Raw genomic sequence first — 27516 nt, 5'->3', positions numbered from 1 at the left:
CCTGGGTGGCGCAGCGGTTTGGCGCCTGCCTTTGGCCCAGGGCGTGATCCTGGAGACCGGGATCGAATCCCATGTTGGGCTCCCGGTGCATGGAGCCTGCTTCTCCCTCTGCCTGTGTCTCTGCCTCTCTCTCTCTCTCTCTCTCTCTCTCTCTCTCTCTGTGTGACTATCATAAATAAAATAAAATAAAAATTAAAAAAAAAAAAAAAAGATCATTGATGGGGCTCCAGCGTGGCTCATTTGGTTAAGCTTCTAACTCTTGGTTTCAGCTCAGGTCGTGATCTCAGAGTCATGAGATTGAGCCCTGTATCAGGCTCGATGCTCAGTGTGGCGTCTGCTTGAAACTCTCTCTCCCTCTCGCTGTGCCCTCCCCGCTGTGCACGCACTCTCTCTAAAATAAATAAATCAGTCTTTAAAAAGAATTGGAGGCCATTGATTTCATAATGCCCTGCAGCCATGAATTAGATATATTCTCTGGCTTTTTTCACTCCAAACACTGTACTTCCTAGAATTATGTTATTAATTATTCATTAAAGTAGCTGTTTGGGGGTGGTGGTGGTGGTTACTAAGTCTTTTTCACTGAGACTGAAGAAAAACAGGGCATTTTATGCCTGTGTGTGTGTGTCCTGATTTCCAGTTGTTACAAGCTGTTATGTCTTAAACCCAAGTTCCCATACTTCATCTTCACCTTCATTATTTGTAGTGCTTTCAAAAAGAACAGTGGCCTTTTCCTACTTCACAAATGGGTGCCATGTGGCTCAGAGTGTGAAGATTTCACATGTCATGAATAATAATAAGCTGTTTTGTGATAAAGAACACAGGTGGAAGAACAAAAATGATGACAATAGATACTCGGCTCCTGTTGGTATCGTGGAGAGGAAAGGGAGGAACTCTGTTGTTTCTGGTTTTTTAACTTTTGTTTTTCCCTTTCTTTTCCCTCTTCAGACAAAGCCCGTTGCATTTGCTGTTCGGACAAATGTTAGTTATAGTGCAGCCCATGAAGATGATGTCCCAGTGCCAGGCATGGCCATCTCCTTCGAAGCAAAAGATTTTCTGCATGTTAAGGAAGTAAGGAAAAGCATTTGAATTTCTACCTGCATGGGTTTTCACCTTGAAACATCATTTCTTCTCTCTCATTGCCATGAAATAGCCTTGCATATAGCTGCACTTGTATAACACACACGAATGCAGTGCCTCTCAACCTTTTCTAATATAAATATAACCCTTTTAAAGAAGAAAGAAGTCACAGGCCTCTTGCAGTAACTTCAGGTCTCCCCTGGGCTCTGTGACCCAGAAATTGGGAATTACTGGAGTAGATGATCCTTTTTTGTGCATAACCTGTACTTTTTCTTTGTATTTTTAACCTTGGCTCTGTGTTGTTTTCCCACGTCTCACATTTAACCATCTGGGAAAGGTTAATAATAATACCTAGAATTCATGATCTCTCCTCTCTGCTGACAATGCCTGAACGCAGACCACCCAAATGCCCTGGGCCTCGTTCAGTGGTAAATGTCTGCAGTGGAAGGAGAATGGTAGGAATTGGGGCCACTGAGGCAGGAAGCAGATAGCAGGACACTTCCTTTCTCTCAATGCCAGAAGTCTCCACCTGTCAGTTAACAATGACTCTTATCCATACCTTGAAAAAATTCACCCTTAATTAAGGTTTATTTTGAGTCAACATTTATCAAATCCCTGCTGTGCAGAACATCATATGAAAAGAACAGAAATTCCCCCTGAATAACGTTCTCAGTGTGTGAGTATGAGAATTCCTTGGACCTGCAGGAATGACAAGTGGACTGACTTGCATCTGGGGGATGACATGTCATGAGGCACACATATAAATTTCATGCTTACTGTGTGATATGGGCTGTAGGTGAAGGAGGTGATGACTGCCAATTAAAAGAGCCTGACTAGACACAAATAATAAAAATGTATTTAAAAAAATAAATCCACACTCTAAAACTTCATTTATTAAAGAGGTAGACAGGTATACTTTTAGCCTCAACTCAAACATGTTTTTATACATGTAAGAAAAAAAAAGAGCCTAGAGAATTTAGAGCCTACCATTTTGTTAACTTTTAGAAAGAGATATGAAATATTGGCTGGGAAGAAAAGATAGAAGTTGTCAGAAATGATGGCATGCCTGGAATCTGACTTTACAATACAAAGTTGGGTTAACCCAAGGTCCCCTCCTGATGGCTGATGCTTAAGGAGAGATCTTTTTTCTACTGTGGAAGGAAAATAAAAATAAAATGGATAGTCTTCTTTGAAATGTTCAAGAACAGACTGAAAAGATACTAGTCAATTGGGAGAAGTAAAACTAAATCGTAAAGATTTAGGAGAAATATTCTACCTGCAAGAGAGAAATTATCAGCATCACATGAGTGGAGAAATCCTGTGAACAGCGTACCATGGTAATTATAAACTTGTTCATACAAAGGGACATTTTGCTCTAGCACAAGATATTTCAGGTAGATTTCAGTATTTCTGTCTCTTAATATTTTTTTATAAATTTATTTTTTATTGGTGTTCAATTTGCCAACATACAGAATAACACCCAGTGCTCATCCTGTCAAGTGCCAAACTCAATGCCCGTCACCCAGTCACCCCCACCCCCCGCCCACCTCCCCTTCCACCACCCCTAGGTCGTTTCCCAGAGTTAGGAGTCTCTCATGTTCTGTCTCCCTTTCTGATATTTCCCACTCATTTTTTCTCCTTTCCCCTTTATTCCCTTTCACTATTTTTTATATTCCCCAAACGAATAGACCATATAATGTTTGTCCTCCTCCGATGGACTTATTTCACTCAGCATAATACCCTCCAGTTCCATCCACGTCGAAGCAAATGGTGGATACTGTCTCTTAATATTTTTTAAGTAATCTGATTATAGAAGAGGACTCTGTAACACTCCCTGGTTCCTAATGGTCTCTTGATAAGAAGGGCTGTGCGTCTTTGAACAAGGGGAGTTGATCCTACAGAAGCTGCATTGGAAATCAGGCTACTCTCAAAGCAAGTAGCAGGAAACAGAAAGAAAATGGATTGCCAGTGGATTGCTGACCCCGTTGACAGTACTTCACTCTTACATGGTCAACCACGAAACCCTTAGAGTTTCTCCAGTCGTGATGTTGAGGCATAGTTAACTGTAACTGCTATAATATTTCTTTCCATTGAAGATAGTTAATGTAGAAGAAAAACAATCTGAAGACATGACCTTCTGTGCACTGACTGCAAACAAATTTGATTTTGTGTTTAGAAATTTAACAATGACTGGTGGATAGGGCGATTGGTGAAAGAAGGCTGTGAAATCGGATTCATTCCAAGCCCAGTGAAACTAGAAAATATGAGGCTACAGCATGAACAGAGAGCCAAGCAAGGGAAATTCTACTCCAGGTAGGAGAATATTGAGTATTTGTATCAAAGTCCAGATTATACCATCATTCATGTCTTCTTGTTTTCTGTGTTCCACCGTCTTTATTATATGTTGAAAAGCAGACTGGCAATACAATTTAGTGATGGCATCACAAATCGTGCATTTTAAAAACTTCATCCCAGCATCTCATTTTCATCTTATTTGGGAAAACATCATATTAACTGTTCTCATTAATAATAAAGTATTAAATTGGGGCAACAATGCAGAGGAAATTCTCAGGTCCTAAACTCTTACTGAAAACATTCTTGCACTGAGCAACCTTGGTGACTAATCCCAGTGTCGGTAGCTGCCTGGCGAGGCAGGGAGGCATTTTAGAAATGATGGTCTTAGACATCACCAGGCAAAAAGCAAGTCTCATGATCCGTTAGTTTCGTCTTCACTTGGGAAACTCAATTTTCAGTTCTACCCACTGCTAAGCCCTTAAAGGGAAACCCAGGGTGAAACCAGTTAAAACTGCCTTCACAGATAGCAATTAAATGAATTATGCAATAATCTGGGGCTGGATAAACCATCCTAGGATTCTTAAAGTTGTGGCCCCCCTCATAAGAGAATCACTGGAAGAGCTACTCCGACCTGGAGTGAATCTGAAATTGAACAGGCCAGTCCCAGAACATGGCCTGCTTTGCCCTGTGGGGAGGGATGTGATTTGGGCAAATCTTTTCGCTAATGTGAATAGCCGGGCTTCTATTTTTCCTAGCTTAGATTTTATTTGTTTCTATAATGCTGCAAAATCCTTTGTCAATGGTAAAATTTTAGCATTAGAAGAATTTTTGTGTGTGTCAAGCACCTGCAAACAAGTAAAACAGACGATCCTTTTTGGTTTGGAACACCCATCTTCTTTAGTATTTTGTAACTGTCAGGCTCTCTTAGTTCAGATGGTATTCTTCCCTTTTTGGTGACCTCTATCCATATTTGGCTTTCGTTAATCCCTGGCTGATGGGCGGCTCTCAGATTGTGAGATGCGTTCAGTCATATAGAAGTAGATGCGAGGAGACCAACAAAGCATGCACATCTTACTTGTAGGATGTTGAAGATCTGATTCTATTCATACAATTTCCAGTGTTCTACTGGCTTTAGTGTGTATTCTTCTATTCTCTGGATCGATACTGGTATCTTAATATTAGCTAACAAAATTTTATAATGTGGAAAATTTTTATAGGGTATAGATATTGCTGGTTTCAGTTTGGTGATATATATAGTTCATTGAGGTTTGAGGTTATCTCATATAGGGGGCATTTGTATTGACTTCATTTGTTGGGGTAATTCAGCATTTTCAAGAGTTTTCGTGGTCAAATAAGTTTAGGACAGTACTAGGTAATAGGAAATTAATTACCTTAAGGATTTTTCTGAGCCTTTAATATGTTAATGTATCCTATGAATCTAGGTTAGTGGGATGGGGATATTTTCCATGTATATACGAAAATTATCTTAAATTTTTCTTGGTTCATGTCTTTTGCAATAGTGTTTTATAGAATGGATTATGGAAAATTTGGGATGGGTTTTTGCAGAGATAAACTTGTACATCTTTCTCTGCTTATTCATGTACAAACCAAGAAAGGAAAACTATTTCTCAAAGAGTAGGAAGGGAGAGCTTTTGGCCAAAATTGTTAAGGAAGCCCATGGTCGTCCTCTGCCTCCCAAGTGGGCATCCCTGGTCTGATGTGAGTCATCAGCTCAGCTTTATAAGGATCTGCAGAAACAATAAGTATCAGAGCCTCCACCTCATAGATGAGGCAACAAAAGGTAGGGAACTTGACCAAGTTTGCACTACTACTAGGCAGTAGAACCCTGATGAAAACTCGATAGATGTGACTGTAGCCTGACCTCAGACAGACTACAGCACTACTCTGTACATCATATAGTGAGGGCCGGGACAGTAAGGACAAAACATATTAATATTGCCATTGCTATTATTTACTATATTAGATAGATTGTTCTGCTATTTCATTTTTTTTTCCTTAAAAGACTAATACTTTGGGGAGTAGCATCTCATAATTTATTCTAGGGAGCTAGGTTGCCTTTCCTACAACTATATATTCTTCTCTTTTGATTTTCTTGATTTTATTTTGTCCTTTTTACCTAAGCTTTTGCTTCAGTACATGAAGGCATTTTTACTTGTTTTCAGAGATTTTTACATTTGTCTTCTAGCATTCAAAATACAGTTTTGAGTACATAACTAGAATTCAGAGTACGTAAGAACTCTGATTTTTTTTAAGTTTTTTTTTAATTTTTATTTATTTATGATAGTCACACAGAGAGAGAGAGAGAGAGAGAGAGGCAGAGACATAGGCAGAGGGAGAAGCAGGCTCCATGCACCGGGAGCCCGACGTGGGATTCGATCCCGGGTCTCCAGGATCGCACCCTGGGCCAAAGGCAGTCGCTAAACCGCTGTGCCAGCCAGGGATCTCAAGAACTCTGATTTTTAAATTATAAAAATTGACAGAAATCAAAGGCAATAATTTGGGGCAGAGCTCAGGAATGTGGCATTTGTCTAGAATTAAAAGTTAAGGGCAAATTTGCATTTTGAACATTTTGACTATTTGCGGTGTTCCTTGAAATTTTTACACAATTCAAATAATACTTTGACTTTTATTAAAATTCAACAGAGCCATGCTTGAACTGAAGTTAGACTTGGTACTGTGAAAGAAGTAAAAATAAAAACCAAACACACAAAGAACTTCTGGAAGAAAATGTGTAGGTCCTGGTAATGGATATTCTTATAAAACAATCAGAAGTTGCTTCTGTAAATACCACTTTTTATTAATTTTACATACTGTCTGGTATCCTTGTTAAATGTACTGGAGTATCTCTTAAGAACTTCAAAAAGATACAGAGGCCTCCTTCTAGCTGCTGTAAGTTTTTAATGTTGGTCTGTTTTACACATTAAAATGCCAGAATAGTAGCAATACAATTCAGCCTGGTTACTGGTGTTTTCGGGAATTTATTTTTTCATATTAATATTTATGTAACTTAAACATTGCCCTTTGGTGCATAGACACTGTAGCAGATTCAATTGGACCCAGGGTTGGCTCTGATAATAAAAATGTTAGACAGTAAGACTGTCTTGCCAAAATTGCCTATCACTCGCTACTTCTTTCCATTGTCCTCATCTGTGAAGGGGGGGCCTTTTAGTCATAGGACATTTAGCGTGCCAGGATGCTGGTAAAAGCATAAATGCTCTGGTTCTGATGTTAAGTCTAAAGTTTCTAAAACACTGATATATTACATATCAAATTTTAGGATTTACTGGTCCCAATGTACATGCTCTTCAAATTGTACCTCAATGAACAAAGTTGAATCCTCCATGTTGGTCATGCTTGAGACATGTTCCAAATGCTAAATGCTGTCGGAGGGTTAAATCATGTCACACTGTCATGTTCCTTTGTGTATCTCGTAAAGGTTAGCAAGTTTAGTATTGCTGTGTTTTTCTTTTATAGGCTGCTCAAAAAGCTTCAGTACTTTCAGTCTTAACACACTAGAAGTAACCAAGCTAAGACAAAGAAGAGAACCAAAAAAAAAAAAAAAAAAAAAGAAGAAGAGAACCAAACAAGAAGAAAACCATAAGTCTTGTCATTAACCTTAAGGTTCTCTGCATTATTTCAGAGGCTCTCTGACCTAAGAAGCAAAGGAAATCTCTGCTGCTGTCTCTCTGTGATGCTGGTAGAGAATGTGAGGGCTGCAGAAATTACCCTAGTTCTCTTCCATTCTCCCAGGGCCTTTTAAAATTAAACCTTGAATTTGAAACAGAGACTATTACATGGCTGTTTCAAGTACTCCAGGAATCTCCACTGGGAAATTACTATTTGTCTCCTTGTAGGAAAGGCAAATTTAAAATTCAGTAAAAAACACAATGACTAATCATGTTTATTGAGCAATACAAATGTTTTAATATCTGAAATAAGTGTCAAGTGTAATATAAATTTTTGCTTTACTCCAGTAAATCAGGAGGAAATTCATCATCCAGTTTGGGTGACATAGTACCTAGCTCCAGAAAATCTACACCGCCATCATCCGGTAAGTAGGAAATGAGTGCAGAATGACACATTCTGCATTTCATGCTTTCCTCAATCTCACCTAGTTGTGTGAATCTACATACACAGGTTCAGTGTGTGAACCCTAGAAGGATCAAAAGCGATCAGAAATAGGAATGCTTACGTGGAGTAAGAAACAACACGGGGAATTTTTTTTCAGGGCTTTGAAAAAAGGAAGTACGTCTGTGTGTTCCCTGTAAGTTGTTTAGATGACCAAAGTGATAAGTGTATTTAACTTTTTATGCCTACATACCTCCCACTCTGGTGCCCAGCACAGCATCAAGCCTCAAAGTTAAATAAAGACAGAAGAAAGATAAAAGTTTTTGAAAGGTAGGAAAACGAGAATAAAGTGATGATGGAGTGACTGGCCTAACCTGAGTTTTACCCCAAAGACTCTGTGGAGGGTGTCAGAGATGAGTAGAAGTATTGAAAAAAGAGAATCCCTTGTAGGAAGAGGGACTCCTGTTTTCTTTCCAAGGCAGTGGAGAAGGGCACTACGGTAAGCAAAATTTGAATTTCAGATAAAGAATGAATACTTTTTTTCATATAAGTACTGTATGAGAAATATTTACAGTAAGAAAAAACATCTGAAACTCAAACTTGGCTATATTTTTCTTTGTTAAATCTGGCAACTCTACCAATCTGTGTAGAACTTGGAGTTGTATATAAATTGGAGATTAATTGATAGAATTGCAGAAAGCCCATGATCACCAGAATCTTAGTTTGCTAAGAGAAGCAGTTGAGTCAGAATAAGATTGCAAGGACTCCCCATCAGAGTACTGGAGCAAAATGATTCTTTGTGTGATTTTGAGAAAGCTGGAATTGTGTAGAGTGTGTGTCTGTGGACAAGTTAGGGGAGTAGTTGCACCCTAACTAATTGTCTTAAAAACAGGATTCTCCTATTACTCTTGATGATGCCTCATTCCTGAATGTTGGCAGCTTTTAGAGACCAGTTGAAGGCTTCTTAATAAAAATGATAGAACTTTTTAAGTGCAAGATCTGAGCACAATAAGAAATAAATCATTTTAGGATGCATATTGATTCCAAAAACCATGTATGTACAGCTTGCAGTAATTCTGAGTTGCCCCAAATTAAGTAAAATAGTATGTTTGAAATGGAGATGGAAGCCCTTTTAGGGCTTATGTCTTATGTGAGGCGTATGTCTTCCCTCCATCAGTGGGAGGGGAGCTGTTTAGTGAATGCACAGGCTTATCTCCGCTCCTTCTCAAACATGTGAAGTTACAGAGATTATGATCTAAAGCTGTACCCTTTGTATGTATCTTAAAAACTGCCTCAGAAACTCGAGAGGACTGTCACCAGGTTCCTGAAATGGGGAAATGTTACATCATATAGTGAGAGGGCTCATCTGCTGACATCTGCGGCTCCATCCGTAGATGTCAGCGCCACTCCTGTAGACCAGGAAAATTCTTCCATTTCTTTAAACCATACTGTAGCCGTCTCATGGTTTTGGTAATATCAGGAGAGCAGGCCACATGCATTCTGAAGAGTAAGTTAGTGTGTTTGTAAAAATAATATTTCATTTTTGTAGACAGATGTTTGTCACTACTAAAATTAAAGTTTAATTTACTACAATAAAGTAAGGATGATTTAAAACTTGATGCAAGTGTTATATAGATACAGGACTTTGGAATAACTTTTCTGATACCAAGAACAGAAAACACTTGTCACTTAATGACTGGAGACATTTGCCAGCTACGAAATTTGCAGTAGGCACATTGGGAACCTGCTATAATTTTCATATTAATACCTCAACTTCTTTAAAGGAAAAATCTAGAAAATTTCTACAGAGAAGTTTCCCCCACCCCACCTTCCAGGGTAAACTGCCTAACCAATCCAGTGTGGATTGGCCTAGAGATGTAACTTTCACCTGTATCCCCCAGAGGCCCCATCTACATTAACCTCACCCATTGCTGGACCGAAGAATACAAGTGTTTGCCTAAAGCAAATATACTTGGAAGTTCTCAAGGATTTGGAAAAGGAGAAATTTCCACCTCGCATCTGGGTAATGGGGTAGTAGCCGGTTACACGACACATTCCCCGTACCTACATGTGCGTACCCACACAGGTCACCCCAGCATGCCACTCAACTGGACCTAAGTGTCTAAGATGAAGTTACAATTTAGGTCTCAAAAAATGTTTCCAAGGCTCTCCACCAAAAAAAATAAAATAAAATAAAAAATAAAATAAAATAAAATAAAAAAAAGGAAAGAAAGTAAAGAAACATCATTCTGTTGAGGACTAAGAAAATAAACTATTTTAATATTTATGAAAGTAGTTTTTCCCAAGTAAATACTAATATTTGCCAAGGTCTGCAGATACAAGTATGAAACAAAAAAGGGGTAACCATCTGAGTCTAATAAAGTATATGGAACTATGAAAAAGAGTTGAACATGCTTCTTAACTGTCTTAGTAAATTTCTTTAATGTGTTTTGAAAGTGGCCAAATGTTTTAGAATTCCCTGTGTTTGGGAATAAGCCCAGATGCTTTTAAATTTAAGTTAACCAAAAGTCAGAACTAATAAATTAGAAAGTTCTCAATTTGGGATTTTGAGCCCTTGCATCCAAATATAGGTAAATTTCAAACCTGACTTGGGCTCTCAGGCTACGTGTGGGTTGCCAAACATCTGGGCAATATTACAGCTAAACTTTGTATGCATTTCCACTTTTACTTAGAAAAAATATTTCAAAAATCCACCCACTGGTCACAGCAGACCAGACTGAATGGCCAGATCATAAAATCTCATGCATGAACTTTGCCAGCGTCCTGTCAACTAACACGCCTGCAGGAATCCTGTTTCGGAGAGGCTTTCAGGAAGTTACCATCCCTTGAAGGCCTTTATAAGCCCAAGAAAAGAGGAGAAAGGTAAAAGTAGATGGGAATTTACCACCAGAAGAGAAACCGATCTGACTTGGTTAAGGTAGATCTAGAGATAGTGAGAAAACTGACCTGGATCCTCTCCATAGTATCCAGGCAGACACTAACAGCATTCTTCCCAAGTTAGGATTTAGGGAAGAGCATTACAGGGTTATGTAAAAGTCAGCCTCAACTTACAGTGTTTCTGTCGCACACCACGTACTGAGCCTTGCAGTGCATCAATATGTGTGGGCGGTATAAGGAGAAAGACTTATTTACTAGGTAAGTCTCACTAAATACCTGGAATTAACTCGGTCTGTTACTCCTTTCACTGGAGAGGGAGTCCTCCCTGCTTGCTCTGCAAGCGGCCCTTAATACGTGCAATGTGGTGCAAACGGTGCTGGGGAGTCCCACTCCATCACGCATCGTCGACCTCATCAGATGAACCAAAGGAACAATTGAACGAGAGATCCTAGTTTTCAAAAAGGCTGAGTCACCCAATATCCGTAATAATTTCCAAATTGGAAAAAAAAAAATGTGATGGCTGTCAGGTGATCTGCCACGATTGGAAGAGGTTAGCAGCGGCTGCCTGTGTGTGAACCCCCATGTTCCCCCGTGGGTGGCAGGAATGCTAGCTGCTTAGTGACACCAAACCGTTCCTTCCAGATGCTCCTTATCTGAATGTGCTGTGGGGGTTTATTTGTTAGATTGAGTAGACTCTCTTTTCCAGGACTCATCTAAACCATAGAATAATTCTCTCCGGAGCTCACCTCTGGTCCCTTCCTGAATCCGGAAAGTGAGGACCCCCACCTGGAAAGCCCGGGGAGCTGAGGAAGGGAGGGTGCCTGCATTGAGAGCGCCCCCCCCAACAGGCAGCAGGGTGCAGGCATGGGCCAGGGGCGCACAGACCCAGAGCCTCGCCTCTGAGTCCTGGCTCTGCCAAGTCCCTTAAACTCTTTAAGAGTCTTATCATTTTAGTCTTTTAAAAATAAGAGGGTTGAAAGTGATCCTCAAAATACTTTCCAGTTCCGATTCTGCAGCTGATGAAATTCTGTAGTCATTGCACGTGGAAGCATTTTATCAACTTTGGAATGAGATGCTGGATCTTTTTGTTGTTGTTGTTTTTTTATTTAACACTGAATCTTTCAGTGCTCCAGTTTTCCAGACAAAAGATTTTAAAAGTGAAAGCATGTTGAACCCCAGGCCTAAACCTCTCATTCTCCAGACGAGGGGACCCGTGCCATGCTCTCTGGCCTCTCTGTGTCCTTCCACTCTGTCTCTCATGTTAAATGCATTTCTAGAAGCGCTTTATAGAAATCGTCAGAAGTCTCTTATCAGGTCATTTTATAAGACTCATTTCATTTGGAGATCATGAGGTCCGGTGCTCTATAATTAGTTTTCAGTCAGGCCTGCCAGACAGGGTACATACCATCTTGAAATCATTTTATTATTTTTTTAAGATTTTATTTATTTAAGAGAGAGAAAGCACACAGAGGGAGAGGGGGAAGCAGACTCCCCGCTGAGCAGGAACCTGATGCAAGGCTCCCTTGATCCCAGGACCCTGGGATCATGACCTGAGCTGAAGGCAGATGCTTAAGCAACTGAGCCACCCAGGTGCCCCTTGGAGTCGTTTTAATCTGGCCCATCCTGGAAGCCTCCCTGAATCCTTTGCCTTGTGTAGGACTCCTTTAGGTTGCCTGAATTTAAGATTTTTCTTTTTTTTTAAGATTTTTAAAATGTATTCATTCACAAGACACACAGAGAAAGAGGCAGAGACACAGGCAGAGGGAGATGCAGGCTCAATGCAGGAAGCCTGATGCAGGACTCGATCCCAGGACCCCGGGATCACGCCCTGAGCCAAAGGCAGATGCTCAACCGCTGAGCCACCCAGGCGTCCCTGAATTTAAGATTTTTCTATTCTCACTTTTCCTCAAATGCCTGTTGTGTTTTTCATGAAGTTTTCACATTGCCCTTATTTTCACACAAAAACAAGCAAAATAAGAAATCTGAGGCATGTTGTTATAAGGTTTCCAGTGTAGTTGCTTATTATTGAAAAGGTGACTGATGATCCCATAAGGCGCGAAGCCGGATGTTCTGAACCATATTCATCTACAGGTGACGTGGAAAAATACCAGTACTGTATTTGAAACTACACATTAAAAATGTTTCTCTAAAATATTACCCAGGAGGTCTAGCAGGCAGCTCATTTGTGCAAGCAAGCAGTTACCCTGAGGGGAAATCTTTGGGTTTTGTTAGGTTTGATGACATTGCGTTCTTAACGTGTCTTACTTTACATTTTACTTTGTTGATGATGCTCAGCACTCATGATAGATCTTTTACTATGGTTAGTTTTGTTTGCTTTCGTTTTATTTTTTTTTTTTATAACCTGTTTTTCCTCTCCTGTCTACCTGATGATTTTTGAATTGTTTGTCTGTATATAGCTATAGACATAGATGCTACTGGCTTAGATGCAGAAGAAAATGATATTCCAGCAAACCACCGCTCCCCTAAACCCAGTGCAAACAGTGTAACGTCACCCCACTCCAAAGAGAAAAGAATACCCTTCTTTAAGAAGGTAACAATAACTTCCAAACTCCCATCTGTCCACCTGCTCACCTGCACTGCGTCACATTTCTGGTCCTGTTGACTGTCTGCGTCCTTTGATAAGCCAATAACGTGCATGCTGTGTTATTCTTTGTTTCTTTTCCATGCTGCTGTAGCTAAGCAGAAGCAGAAATCGGTAAGTTTACATTGACATAAGCTGTGTTTATCCTGCCACTGGCATCATTAGCATTAAATCCCAGTTTCATTTAAATGCAGTCATTCCTATCCCAAGAAGAGAACCTCTCAAACAGCTAATTGAGTCCATGCCTTTCAAACCGACTAAATTCAGTGAGTGACCTTGTTAAAGCAAGATTACAGTACTTATCCTTTTTGATGGAATAAATATCTACCACCAAGGGAATCTGTTCCAACATTCTGAGATGTCAAACGCTGACAGCTCCAAATAATGCACCTCTACTGTGCATGCTTATTCTGTCTTTGTCTCTTTCTTTTTTTCCAGAAATTTAACTTATATCAATCATATTAAAACCATTATTAGATTCTGATTTATGCTATCCAGATACATAGCTTGTACTAAAAGAAATTATTCAATTTTTAATTTAGTCAGTATTTAAACTTCTAATCCACTAGGTGCAAAATCTGCCGATGAGCAAGACCATTGGAAAACTGCAGGCTTGTTTTGGCGGTTTACTGTGAGTTTCTCCTCTTGTCCTCTATAAGTACTCTCCCCCTGTTCTTGCCTTCTCAGTCAGGTTGCAGGACCTCACCTGTCAGATAATGGGGCAGTGGCCATGCGTAGAGCCTTTGCCACTGGCCAGGCAAGATGCTACACGGTGATGCTCCTTGTCCCCTGACTGCAAACCAGAGTATTCCAGAGCTCCCTTTACTCCAAACAAAATCTGTTTCTTTTCACACGTTTTGTAGCTTGAAAGCATTATTTTTTAAGGACATCACCTCTTCCCCACCGCCCCAACACACACACACACACACACACACACACACACACACAATTTCCATTCCTTCCTTTCTTTTGACACACCACTTTGCACAGCCAACTGTGCTGTCTTCTGGAATCCTACTTCCTACTATTGAGCCATGTGTCCTGCACAAACCATGCGGACATCTCGTGACGTGTGTGGAGGAAAGCCGCCTCTGTCCCAAACTCTGTGTCCTTGGTTCTCTTCCCCTGCACACAAGCATTTTGCCACATGGAGGAACTCTAAAATTATCCATGAGATGTCAGAGACTGCACTGTAAAGTTTGTTGTTTTGTTTTGTTTTTAAATAAATGAGGATTACTTTTATAATGGAAGACCTCGGCGCTCCAGACAAAAATGAAAACCTGGATTTTTTTTTGTGTGTGTTAACACAGACAGCCCCTGCTTGATGCAAACCCGCACAGTGGGCCCTTCTCTCTGGTCCTACCTTCTCGGCGCAGCTAAACCTTGCAGCCAAGTGACAGACAGTCTTCCTAGTGCGGATGCCTAGAAAATCAGCATCCCTCAGACACTCTGAATTTTATAGAGCAGTGACATGAACTGAAACCATGTTAGTCGAGATATATTTTCAAAGTTTGCTTAGTCTTAAATTCTCAACCTTGAAAAATGTTGATTGTGATTTTTCAGCTAAAGAATTGGAACAAATAAGGCTAGCAGGAAAGAGTAGGTAAAAATGATGGTGTCGGTATCCTTAGGGCATAAAGTACCAATATTCCATCAAATAAGGTAATTTCTGTAGCTACCCTATTGAATAAGAAGCTGATTGATGACCAGCATGGGTAATGCTTCGCTAGTTGGCAGCCAGAGATCGAAGGAACCAAAGACCTCCAAAATACTGGGCCACTTAATACTTACAGACTCAAAATAAAATTTCTTGGTAGCTATGCAATTCATATTCCCAATTCCAACAATGGAAAAGGTATTCTTATACTGAATAGCTATAAGGACTTGGCTTCTAAACATTCTCAGTATGATCCCAGACGGAATCACTGTCATGACAAATATGCTTATGATGCCTTCGGCACTGGTATTCATTCTTCTGTTATTGATTATGTGGTGAACTTCAATGTAGAGCTCAAAACCAACAAGACAACCCGAGATTCACGGATGAGGCTGTTTTCCATGTTTTAGGCTGCTTTTAGACTGGTGCTTGTGGCCTCTGTGCTGTTACTGTATTATGTTTGTCTTGTTTTGTTTTGTTTTGTTTTTTTCCCTGTTTGAAAATGTATTTTACCTTTCTTGTGTCTATTAAAATTAAGTTTGAACACTAGGTAAAATCTGAAGGACTAAAATTTGACAGCACGGTCACAGCATTATTTTCACCCCCCATAAATATATTTGTCTGCTACTCTAGACGAAATCTCAACATGGAAACTATTGAAGCTGAAATGCTTTTTAACTCCCCGCCCCGAAGCAAGTTAAATTCGATCAAAGTCATAAAGTTTGTAATGGGCAATTTTTAAAAAAGATTTATTGATTTGAGAGAGTGAGAGCGAGCGAGCACAAGCAGCAGGGAGGGGCAGAGGGAGAGAGAGAGAATCTCAAGCTGATTCAGCACTGAGCACAGACCCCCAGGCAGGGCTCTCAGTCTCCTCACCCTGAGATCATGACCTGAGTCAAAACCAAGAGTCAGAAGCTCAGCTGACTGAGCCGCCCAGGTGCCCTGTAATGGGCAATTTTAAGCAACAGTAGAATGTTCTTGGGCAACAGGCTGATGCAGAAGTTCACATTCGCACGTTAGTTTTGCAATTTCTTAAAATAGTTAAAAAACTTTTTTTTGTCTCTGTGATTCTAAAAATATATCTTTTTTAGACACTCCTTAATGCCGAAAGATTCACATGACACTGATTTGTTTACCTCCGTGTTTAAGGCCTGTCTCTCTCTTCTGCAATAAAAAAAAGTCATTTTGAGTCCCTGTAGCATTTTCTGCTTTGGAAATAGCTGGTTTTGATGTAATCAAGCAGATTAGCTGTTGTTACCTGATTTTTTTGAAAAAAAAAAAATTATTTTGACCATTTTATGTGAAGCAGCTAAGCTGAAAATTTTGCGAAATTTTAGAAATTGCTGCAAAATTTAGCTCCTCCCTCTGCTCTTCCAAAAAGGAGAGGAATTATCCTGGAAAGGCATGAATTAGTTATATAACAGAGACATTACCTAAACCACTCTAGGGAAGCATATTAGATGTGCAAGTTGATAGCAAACCTGTGAGGCCCCTGTAGCGTGCTTGAATATGCTATCACACATTAACCACCTTCCTTCCAAGACACATAAACCTTATATTTCAAGTTTCCACGTTTCAAGGTCTAGAGACCAGAAATTCAAAAACATGAATCACTAACCTGTGCTAGTGACCTTAATTACTGCTTGCTGGAACAAGCATGCCTGTTAGCCTTAAACTCTCACAGTAATGCAGGGATTTTCAAGTATTTGGTAATGAACTTTATAATGTTTCAAAATTAGGCTTTATCCAGGTAAGACAAACCTCTAAGATGCAAAGCTAGCTAAGACCTTTCTTTTCTCCGTACTTAACCACGATAGGCCTGATCGTTCAAGTCTTCAGAAAACTCTCAAATGCATTTGAAAGCCGTGTTAACTTCCAGTAAAGCCTAAAGCATCTATTCTGCATGAGGCATGTTTCTGTTCTTTCACCTAGTTTTTGTTCAAAAGCAGCACTTCCTGCTTTAGGAACTAATATGTCAGTAGTATTTCTTGAGGAGAGCAAGAAAACTGTAAACAATTCGGTACCTTGAGAACTTTAGGAAAATAAGCCCACCAATCTTTGTTTGAGTTTATTGAAGAAAGAGGCAAGTAATAAAAAAAATGTATATTTAAAAAAAAAAAAAAGGAAAGGTCTGGAAAGCCAGTGCCTCCTATTACAGAGTTCAGAAAGAATAATTTATACTTAAAATATTTAAGTTCCCCTGCCTGTCAACCATCTGAAGTCCTCCCCTCTCTTTCTGCAGACAGAGCACACTCCTCCTTATGATGTGGTACCTTCCATGCGGCCAGTGGTCTTGGTGGGCCCTTCTCTGAAGGGGTACGAGGTAAGCGGCTGCCCTCTGGAGCCCCCTATACTTGACCTTCGCTTGCTGAACTGCTCTGTGACCCCCACCTCCCTCTTGAATTTAGAGCTTAAAGACTTCTAGCAGGGAAGCATGTTTTTTCCAGGTTGTGGTATATATCTCTTCCTGTTGTGTTCTGTTTTTATAGCTGTTGCTTTGGAGGTTTTGCTAGCTTCTTACTCAGTCTGGGGAAATGGTATCAAATGGAGAGTGCCTGAAAACACTTGCAATGTCAGTGTATCGTCACTAAAACATCAGGATAAATTTGGGGAACTTGGCCTTTTTAATTGTCATTGTATCAGAACTCTGCAGCAGAAAAATGTGGGAAAAAAAAATGTCATATGTGCAGTGCTGTCCAAATGGGAAGCCCAGGTTTTTAAACAATCTTAGGAATATAATTGTTGTAATTAGTACTATTTTCATTTTATCTTAATGTATTGCTTGCTCAATTGCAGGTCACAGATATGATGCAGAAAGCGTTGTTTGATTTTTTAAAACACAGATTTGAAGGGCGGTGAGTATTTCAGAATACTGGTTTTGTGGATTTCTTCTTGAAGATGACAAAAGCCGGGTGGGACAGGCAGGTGATCACAGAGAAAACTACTCTCCAAAGTCTGTATGGTGATGGGCAGTAAGTTTCATTCAGCTCAATCTGATTCAGTAAATATTTGTCGGTTTTGCTCAGCACATCCTCAGTCCTAGATAAGCAGCTCTCTGTTCCTGCACCTGCCTCTGTGAGGGGAACCTGGCCACATCCCCACTGACCTGTATCACCCTAAATTTATCATTAGCTGGCTCTTAATGCTGCCCAGAAATAATATTTAATAGCTCTCTTCTATTCACTTTTCTACTCTTCAAGACTTCTGTACCATTTCCTTTCTCACCAAGCCCCAAAACCCCATCTCCTCTCCCTCCCCAATGAACTTGCTTCCACAGACACAGTAGAAGCAAACAGAGGAGAACTTTCAAAAGATTGTCCCACCACCACACCGAGCCCAACTTGCATGTTTGCCTGGATGCTCTGCTTCTACTCTGTTCCGAGCGATGGCCATCCCACCCACTTGGGCACTAGATCCCATTCCCCATCTCAACACAACTGTAAAACCCTTGCCTTTCTCCTCATCACTACTTCTCATTCTAATGGAATCTCCCTCAGCACCTAAAAATGTAGTTATTTCTCCCTTCTCAATGAAGTTTGAACCATATTCCCCTCTGCTATTACATTTTCTCCTTTTCTTTACAGCAGAACTCCCTCAAAATGTGGTACCTACTTGTTCTCCTTGTACTGATGTGGTCTCCAGTTACTCATCCATCACTCAACCAAAACTAGTCCTATCAGATGAGCAGTGACCTTCCCATTACCAAATCCATGGGTGAATCCTCAGTCCTCCTCTTAATTGACGTGTTGGACTGCTTCATCCTCTTTTAAATACTTTATGTGTGTGATCTCTGCAAGTACGCTTTCCTGGTTTTTCTTTGATCTCACTTTGTCTCCTTTTTCTCCTTGGCTGGTTCTTCCTCTGCAACTAGACATCTTGGAGCAGCCACGGCTAAGTCCTTTGGTCTTCTCTCTTCAAGTTACACTCATTCCGTGAGTGGTTTCATTTGATGTTAGACTTGTAAATAGCATTCCTTTGCAGGTCTGTGCTCTGAACTCCAGATCCATATATCCAACTGCCTATTCAGTATCACTGCCAAGGTGTCTAATAGACTTCTCAAACTTCCCAACTTCTCCCAAAAACCTGCTCCTTTCATAATATCCCACACCTCAAGTACACCTGCTTTGTCTTTCGGACCCAAGACCCATCTGGCCCAGATCACTGAATCATTCTTTTTTTTTTTAATTTTTAAAAATTTTATTTATTTATGAGAGAGAGGCAGAGACATAGGCAGAGGGAGAAGCAGACTCCCCTTGGGGAACCCAATGTAGGACTCGATCCCAGGACCCTGGAATCATACCCTGAGTCAAAGGCAGATGCTCAACCACTGAGCCACCCAGGTATCCCTCACTGAATCATTCTTAACTGTCTTTTTCTCTTGTATCCTGCATCCAAATGCCGTTGTCTGTATCTTCAAAATCTATCAAGAATCTGATGACTTCTCACACATCTTCTGCGATCCTTTTGGCCTAAGACACAGGCACCCCTCCCTGGATTATCATCATAAATAGCTTCCTAACTTGTATCTTTGCTTCTGTTATTGCTTCCTTAACCTCTCTTCTCAATTCAGCAGCCAGAACAACTCTGTTAAACTGTGAGTGGGTCTTATACCTGCTTTGTTCAGATCCATCCAATAGCTTCTCTTTTCACTGAGTAAAAATCAAAGTCCTCATAGCGGCCTTTAAGACCCTCTCTGGTCTGACCATCCACAATCCCACCCCGCTCCTTACTTTTGACACCATCTCTTACATTCTCATTCTGCTCCTGCTACACTGACTTCCTTGTTCCATGAGTGTTCTAGACATCCAGATACATGCCCACCTCAGGACCTTTGCACTTACATTTTCCTTTGCTAAGAACACTTTTCCCTCAAATACTCTCCTTGGTATATGTGCACACTACACACACACACTCTTTCTCTCTCTCTCTCTCTCTCTCTCTCTCTCTCTCCTTTCCTTGACTTTTCCCATAATTCTTTTGTATATTTTATTTATTAATTTTGTTTGCTGCCATTGTCCTATAGTTAGACTATCAACCCATGAGGGCAGATTTTTGGCTTTTATGTTTGTTTGTTGAATCTATTCTGTGAACCGTTGTGTTCTTAATGCCTGGGACTGAGCTCAGTGTAAAGGGCACATGGGTGAATGTTGAATGAATGTTTTCCATATATGTCCTGCTAGAGAAATGCAGAGATGTTGAAGCCACTCACTGTCTTTGTAGACCTTAGATGTCAACCATAAACCGAAGCCTTGAGCAGTAAAATACGAAATAGATGAAGGGGCAGCTCAGCATGTGCATGTCCAAGGTATACAGATTATAAGGGGAGGAGGGATTGATGCAGACAGGAATGTTCAACATCTAGGAAAGGGTTTTTAAATGGTAACTAAGATTTCACTAACTCAAATTAGAAAGAGAAAGGCCTGTCCAGTAGAGGGTGTTAAGTGGGTGAAGGCACCAAGGTTTGCCAGAGCATCATGTGGAAGGCAAGCTTCCTAGAGGTCTTCAACTCAAGTCTCTAGACAAGGAGTGACTGGTAACAGAGCCAGGGCCGTATCTGGTGTACCATGTTCATCGTCTTGGACATAATCTTTGTCCTCTCTTCCCTTCCCCACTCAGTCTGCTTCAACAAATTTTACTGAACATACTCTGTGTGCTGGACATTGTGAGGAACAAAGTCAGATGAGGGCTTGGGCTTCATGGAGCTCACTTCTAGTTAGCTGGAAGGAAGACTTGAGTCAAAGAATCTGTGGTCAGAGTTAAGCCAGTTCCCGAAGCATCAATGACACAATAGGAGTCTAAAATGGAAACTGAAATTTAAGCGAAGAGTAGATTTCAGGGGACCTAGGAACATACAGGGCTAGTTTACATTTCTGTATTTTTTAAAAGATTATATTTATTTATTTGAGAGAGAGAGAGAGAGGGAACATACACATAAGCAGGCAGAGAAGTAGAAGGGAAGGAGAGGCGGGGCTCGATCCAGGACCCTGAGATCACAACCTGAGCGGAAGGTAGACACTTAACTGACTGAGCCACCCAGACATCCCTGTATTTATGTATTTTTAACAAGACAAATTTGGTGCCTCTCCTCTATGTCCCTGTCCTTCTTACAATAGATAGTATCTGTGGGCTTGTGTTCTTTTAAGTTTCTTTTTTTTTTTCTTTTTTTTTTTTTTATTGTCTTTTAAGTTTCTTAGTATACCCCTTGCTTCCTTGACTGCACCTGCTCTTACGGTCATTTGTAATTGATACCGACTTTCAGCAGGGGAGGCAGGGACAGCAAGACAAGCAAAGGACTGAGAGAGACAGAAAAGGAAGTAGAAACTATAATCAAGGTCCACCTTATCAAATGTTCCTAATTCAATTTTGTTTTTCATAACTTGAAATATTTTTTAGTTTGTGCCAGGAAAACACCACCTTTGGTGTGGTCCAAGGCAGTCTGGCACTGGCCAAGTAAAAAAAAAAAAAAAAAAGCATCCCCCCCCAATCAGGCTTATTTACCTTTCAGTTCTCTATGCTTGGCTCTGTCACTTATCCTAATTTGGGATTGTCTTCTTGAGCATGCACACCCAGGAAATTGCTAGACAAAGCACTGTGCTTTCCATGACTGACTTAACCCACTGCCTGTTCCAAAATGCCAAAGATGGAAAAATGTGATGGCATTTCCTTACTCTTTAAACCTAGTAAGTTCTGAATTTGGAAGAGAGATTCCAGCCATAGGGCATAGCTTGAACCCGTGCTCTAACATATTAGCCCATTCAGATTGATTTCATTTAAGAAACAAATGAGCAAAATATTTGAATGTTGTATCAGTCTGTTCTTTCTGGCCAGAAGTAATTTTCACATGGCTTTATTAATGGAGCAGTCTTGGCTCATTTGACTCATAGAGCTCAAGTTCAACATTCTAGGCTTGGGAATCACCAATTAAAGATCTTTAAAGGAATGAAGAGGGTCTCTAACAAACACTTGGAAAATTCCATGTAAAATTTAATTTTTTAACCTCTGGCAAGACATCTAGAGTACCTGGGTCATTAAATGTCTTTAGTTTTGGTAGCAGTAGGGGGGAGAAAACTTACCGAAAGTATCAGGTACCTCCATGCACTTGTAATTTTAAAATGGAAAAATAAATTACTCCTTAATTATCTATTAAATAAACTAAATTTATTTTTTAAAAACTTGAAGCCCATGGGGGAAAGATATATGAAAGGAAGTGCTGGTGATGGAAAGATTCTTGATAGGAATTCTTTTCTGTTCTCAAACCTAGTTAAGTTCATTTGTTGAAGCCCTGGAGAGTTGTCAGAATTGTGATCTTGGCTGTTAAATAGCATTTAAGTGTGTCAGGTCAAAGAATAGATGATAAATCATTATCCTCTTTCTGTTGTGTGGCATAGAGTAGCCCATTTAAAATCCGATCCATCCTAACCAACTGTGTCATGTAAACAAAGCAATCTGCGGATTCATCCTTGTAGGACATTGACAGGTAAATTAACAAGGAAATAGAGGACAAAGAGGAAAGCTACCACCAGTGATGAATTGGGTTTTCCTCCCCAGTGACTTTGAAAATGTCAGCTGTCAGCACTGAAGTGTCTGGAATGCGAACTGAATTGTAGGGATGTATACACTGGTGAATCTTCTGCAAAGGAATCTTACTGGAAATCAATAATCCTGGGCAACTGTACATCACTTAGTTTTGTTGTGTAGATAATTTGCTTAGATGTGAGACAACTTCTTCTAAACTGGTGGTTATCTAGCCTGGCTGCATATTAAAATCATCTGCAGCATGTTAAAAATAAAATACCAACCAAATAAGGGCTTATGTTCCACCTGTGGCCAACTGAAACCAAATCCCTAAGGGAGGACCTAATGTACCTTTAGAAGTTTACATGGTGGCAATTTTGGTATCCCATGAGGGCTAAGAACCACTACTCTGAACTGTCCCCCGAATTTTGCCCTTACAGTTTTCAAGGTCTCCTTTTTGGCAGAACCCCAAGTAGTGACAATTCCCAAAGCATAACTTTAGGAGTTGAAATAGGATAGTGACCCAACTTCACACAGCCTACGAAGCTAACCACAGAAGCAGGTCAGTGGATTCTCAGCTGAGCAGTACCATGTGCAGAAAGGCCCAAGCAGGTGGGAGAGGGAGGATGTATTATTATAGAAAATCCTGTCCTGCTGCTGGGTCAGTTCCCCATGTAGAAGGACACACCTACACTGTGGTCATCAGGAGAAGCTGGGCCCCACATAGCTCTGCTAGTGTAATGCCCGGCGCTTCAGGTGCTGACTCTGCCCTCTGCCTAGAACACCATGCCCACACTACCCATATGGCTCATCCCCTCACTTCCCTCACCTCTGACTACAGGTCAACTTTTCTGAAAGGTGTTCCTTGAACACCAAGCATGTACCCTCTGCCTCACCCCATCTGTGTCCTCATTACCCTGCATTATTTTTTAATGGTATTTATGACCACCTGACATCAGACATCTGTCTACTTCCTTCCACTCACTCTCTCTTCCATGAGAATTTGGGTTCCTTAATAGCACCCCAATGATTAGCACATAGTAGGCACTCGATAAATCAGTGTTGAATGAATGTCTCCCTTCATGGTGCCACAGTTGCTCCATGTGAAGGGAGTACTGTTACCTCCTTTATAGCTGGAGCTTCCCAGATGGTACGACCCTAACTGCTAGACCCACCCCCAAATAAATAACTTTTTTAAAAAAAAGATGGAGACGGAGGGGTGAAGAGAGAGAGAAAGAAACCCAAGTGGTCTCCATGCAGAGCCCGATGCAGAACTTTATCTCAGGACCCCAAGATCACAACCTAAGCTGATACCAACAGACGCTTAACCACTGAGACACCCAGGTGCCCTTAAATACAAACATCTTGAACAATGACCAAGCATTGTGTGTTTCACCTATAGCCTGATTTCACTTGTGAATGCATTTTGAAATAATAATGAAAATGTTTAAATCAGTGTTTTAGTGTCTCCTTGCTTTTAACACATTGAATAAAATTTTCATCCAAGTACAAAAAGCTAGGGGATCCCTGGGTGGCGCAGTGGTTTAGCGCCTGCCTTTGGCGCAGGGCGTGATCCTGGAGACCCGGGATCGAATCCCACGTCGGGCTCCCGGTGCATGGAGCCTGCTTCTCCCTCTGCCTGTGTCTCTGCCTCTCTCTCTCATTCTGTGTGACTATCATAAATAAATTAAAAAAAAAATTAAAAAAAAATAAGTACAAAAAGCTCAAAAATCGTATGCTTATTTTTTTTAAAAAAACAGCAGCCCCACTGGCAGTAAGAAGAAATGGAAACACAACAATACAGATGAATCTCACGTGCATTATGGAAAGTGAAAGAAGCTCCATTCAAAAGGCTGCAGTAATATTTGGGGAAAGGGAAAGCTTTAGGGACCAAAAAAAAAAAAAAACCCAGTTCTGTGGGTGCCAGGGGTAGGGAAGAGGGGCAGACTGACAACTAAGAGGGCAGCACAAGGGAATTTTGTGGGTCGGGGTATGGAACTATTTTCTATCATGACTGTGATTACAGATAGAGAATTCTATTAACTGGTCCAAGTTCTGGAAAGAATGAATTCTATGGGGTATAGATGAACACAGATTTCTCTGTAAAAGCCAGTGTCCCTTCCCACACTTACTAAATGCCCTGCTCTTCAGATGGCAGCCACTCTGAACTGTTTTAGCTCTATCTTTTGGTTATTTACTCCTTCCTTCCCAATAACATGCCTGATTTGCTACTTGAGTTATCGGTGTTAGGCAGTGGCTACTGGCTTCCTACCTCACAGGATATTTAGCTCTCACGCATCATCTTCCTGTCTGTCCCGGCCTGCACACCTCTCAGCCTGCACTCCCAACATTTAAATCCTCCTTTCAGCTGGCTCCAGTTTTTAGTAGGTATTATGACCATGTGGATAATGTTCAAATGAGCCACACTATATACTATAATCACTTTTTCTTCTGTGTTTTCTGTGAGTTAAGTAATTTTACTTTTTATCGTCCTTAACTTCCTGTGTATTTGGCACTGATTCAGTCCTGGACTCCCCAGTTGTCTGGACCTCCTCACAGTATATGGAAATGCATCCTGCAGCCACTCAGTTTCGTCTTCTTGAACCTCTGGAAGCATGCTGCCATGTGCAATCTGGACGGTTCTCTCTTTGCTGGGCGTACATTTGTGATTTTGGGACATCCTTCACCATTACTCAGGAGATTCCTTTAGCCTTCATCTTGGGTTGGAGCCCCCTTTCCTTAGATCTGTTGATCTAGGGTTTTCCTTATCACTTCAATTAACAACGTCCTCTGGTTGTTTCCCCAGAAAAGTACGTAATTTTGTGAGACCCTGAATGTCTAAAAGTATCTCTCATCAACCCTTCCATGTAATTGAACGTTAAAATGGCTACAGAATTCTGATGGGAATAATTTCCCCTTAGAATTTTGAAAACTTTTGGGATGCCTGAGTGGCTCAGTCCGTTAAGCATCTGCTTTTGGCTCAGGTCATGATCCCAGGGTCCTGGGATTGAGTTCCGCGTCAGGTTCTCTGCTCAGTAGGAAGTCCGATTTTCCCTTTCTCCCTCTGTGCTCTTTCAAATAAATAAATAAAATCTTAAAAAAAATTTTTTTTGAGAGCTTTCTGCCCCATTATCTTCTGGCTTCCATTGTTGAGAAGCACAGAACACTTCCATTTCTGATCTTTAGTGTAGGACCTTTTTTCCTTTGTCCCCCATGTCACGAAATTTATAAGACTATGTCCCGATAATAGAACTCTCAACCTCTGTGCTGAACCTTGGAAAATCAAGACTCTTAATTCTGGCTTTTTTTTTTTTTTTCGTTGAGTTCTTGTTCTATAGAAGGTGAGCCTCCTGGGTGGTTCTCTCATTTGTATAATTTTTCTCTCTGTGCCTTTTTTTTTTCCTTTTTTTAACCCTTTAGATTACCCTTGTTTGGGGATCCCTGGGTGGCGCAGCGGTTTGGCCCCTGCCTTTGGCCCAGGGCGCGATCCTGGAGACCCGGGATCGAATCCCACGTCAGGCTCCCTGCATGGGGCCTGCTTCTCCCTCTGCCTATGTCTCTGCCTCTCTCTCTCTCTCTCTCTCTCTCTCTGTATGACTATCATAAATAAAAAATAAAAATAAAAATAAATTAGATTACCCTTGTTTGTTTTACCCTTTAGATTTTCTTAATATTCCAGCTCTCTTCTTTTGAATTTTTCTTTCTGTCATTTTTATTTTACAAAAACTCATTCTGAGTTTCGAAACAGAAATTTGTTATAGTTTCATGGATATAATAATCTCTTAGCTTTCAACTTCACATACAGGTGTCCCTTGAACAACAGGGCTTTGAACTGTGTGGCTCCACTTCTAGGAGGATTTTTTCAGTAAATATACTGGAAAATGGGGGTGGGGAGAGACAATTTGAAAATTACTTTACTGATTCATTCCCATCTCTTCCACTAACTAGACTCTTAGCTCTCTGAAGGAAGACCATGTTTGTCTTGTTTTTACTTATTCTTGGTGCTTTTCACAGCACCACACTTTGGGAGGTGTGAGAGTGCAGGGGCTAAAAATACAAGTTTTTGGGAGTCTGGGTTCAAACCCCAGCTCCACTGTTTAAAAATATATAGCCTTGGGTAACTAACCTGCTTTGGCTCATTTCTTCATCAGCAAAAGTAGGATTATAAGAAACCTCTCTGCTAGAGTTTTGCAGGATGATTTAGTGAGATAATCCAGCTAAAATGCTTAGTACTTAGTAAGCACTGATAAATGTCAGCTAAGGTGTGAGATAAGCAAAAATGAATGATTAAGTGCCCTAACATCTTTTCATTTGAAAATACCATTCACTATGTATTTCATACTTAGGTGAGTTTGGGAATGTACTTCTGTCCCCTTGTATTCCACTAATAACCTCAGGGTCTTCTGTTACTTTTCCGCCACCAGGATATCCATCACAAGGGTCACGGCTGACATCTCACTCGCCAAGCGCTCAGTGTTAAACAATCCCAGCAAGCACGCGATAATAGAAAGATCCAACACGAGGTCGAGCTTAGGTAAGTCTGTGCTATGCTGGTGGGTTTAGGCTATTTAAACATTTCTCTCCCGAGGCTGCCAATGAGAAGATCTAACTAGATGACAATTCCATGTGTCATAAAGCAGAGAAGAAATAGACCCATGTTGCCAGTGGCTAGTGCTACAGTCTTAGTGATTTCATGCTATGGAAAGATTTGTTATGATAGTTTTGAGTTAAATATTCCACTGGCTGTCAGCATTAATGTTTTGGTTTTGGTTTTGGTTTTTCTGTGTGTTTGTTTTTTCCACTACTGTGAGCTTTGCTGTATCTAAAAACTCTTGGCTTTCTATTGGTGTTACCATGAGCAAGCTCACTGACCTTTTTAATGCCTAGTTTCCTCATTTAAGTAAAAACAAAATAGATATTAACTACCCTGTAGAATTATTGTAAGGATTAAACATAGTATGTTCTCCATCAAGGGTGGCTATCATCCAAAGACTCTCAGTAACTGAATTATATCAATGATTATATGTGTCATATTCAGGATTATATGTATAAGGGGGGTGTGGGGGAGTGTTGAGATAAATGAAATCAATTCCTGGCCATTTTTAATTGATACCAATATTTTTATTTGCAAATACAGTATATAAAGATTTTATTTATTTGACACAGAAAGAACACAAGCAGAGGGAGCAGAAGGCAGAGGGACAGGGAGAAGCAGGAGGCTCCCACTGAGCAGAGAGCCCGACATGGGGCTTGATTCCAAGACCCTGGGATCATGATCTGAGCTGAAGGCAGACACATAAACAACTGAGCCACCCAGGTGCCCCAGGATAGAGACTTTAGTTAACACGTTTACAGGGTCCTGTTGCGATACTGTTTATTAATG

General features: G+C 40.5%; 1 protein-coding gene across 13 annotated transcripts in view; it reads left to right on the top strand.

Annotated features, from left to right (window-relative positions):
* Window positions 1-27516, top strand: part of CACNB2 (calcium voltage-gated channel auxiliary subunit beta 2) — a 374487-nt gene that overhangs the window by 330771 nt on the left and 16200 nt on the right. For 8 of the 13 annotated variants that reach the window (XM_077897015.1, XM_077897017.1, XM_077897024.1 and 5 more), the window contains 7 exons: window positions 946-1068; window positions 3254-3390; window positions 7368-7444; window positions 12777-12910; window positions 16861-16941; window positions 17415-17473; window positions 26558-26667. In XM_077897015.1, coding sequence (XP_077753141.1) covers window positions 946-1068; window positions 3254-3390; window positions 7368-7444; window positions 12777-12910; window positions 16861-16941; window positions 17415-17473; window positions 26558-26667 — 721 coding nt within the window. Of the gene's footprint in view, window positions 1-945; window positions 1069-3253; window positions 3391-7367; window positions 7445-12776; window positions 12911-13055; window positions 13076-13530; window positions 13593-16860; window positions 16942-17414; window positions 17474-26557; window positions 26668-27516 lie in introns of all 13 variants that reach the window. The other 5 variants (XM_077897018.1, XM_077897026.1, XM_077897027.1 and 2 more) reach the window with 2 other exon arrangements.

The sequence above is a fragment of the Canis aureus genome, chromosome 5 (genome assembly GCF_053574225.1).
Source record: "Canis aureus isolate CA01 chromosome 5, VMU_Caureus_v.1.0, whole genome shotgun sequence".
NCBI lineage: Eukaryota > Metazoa > Chordata > Mammalia > Carnivora > Canidae > Canis > Canis aureus.
Note: the sequence above shows the minus strand (reverse complement) of the source record. Positions and strands in the feature narration are given on the sequence as shown.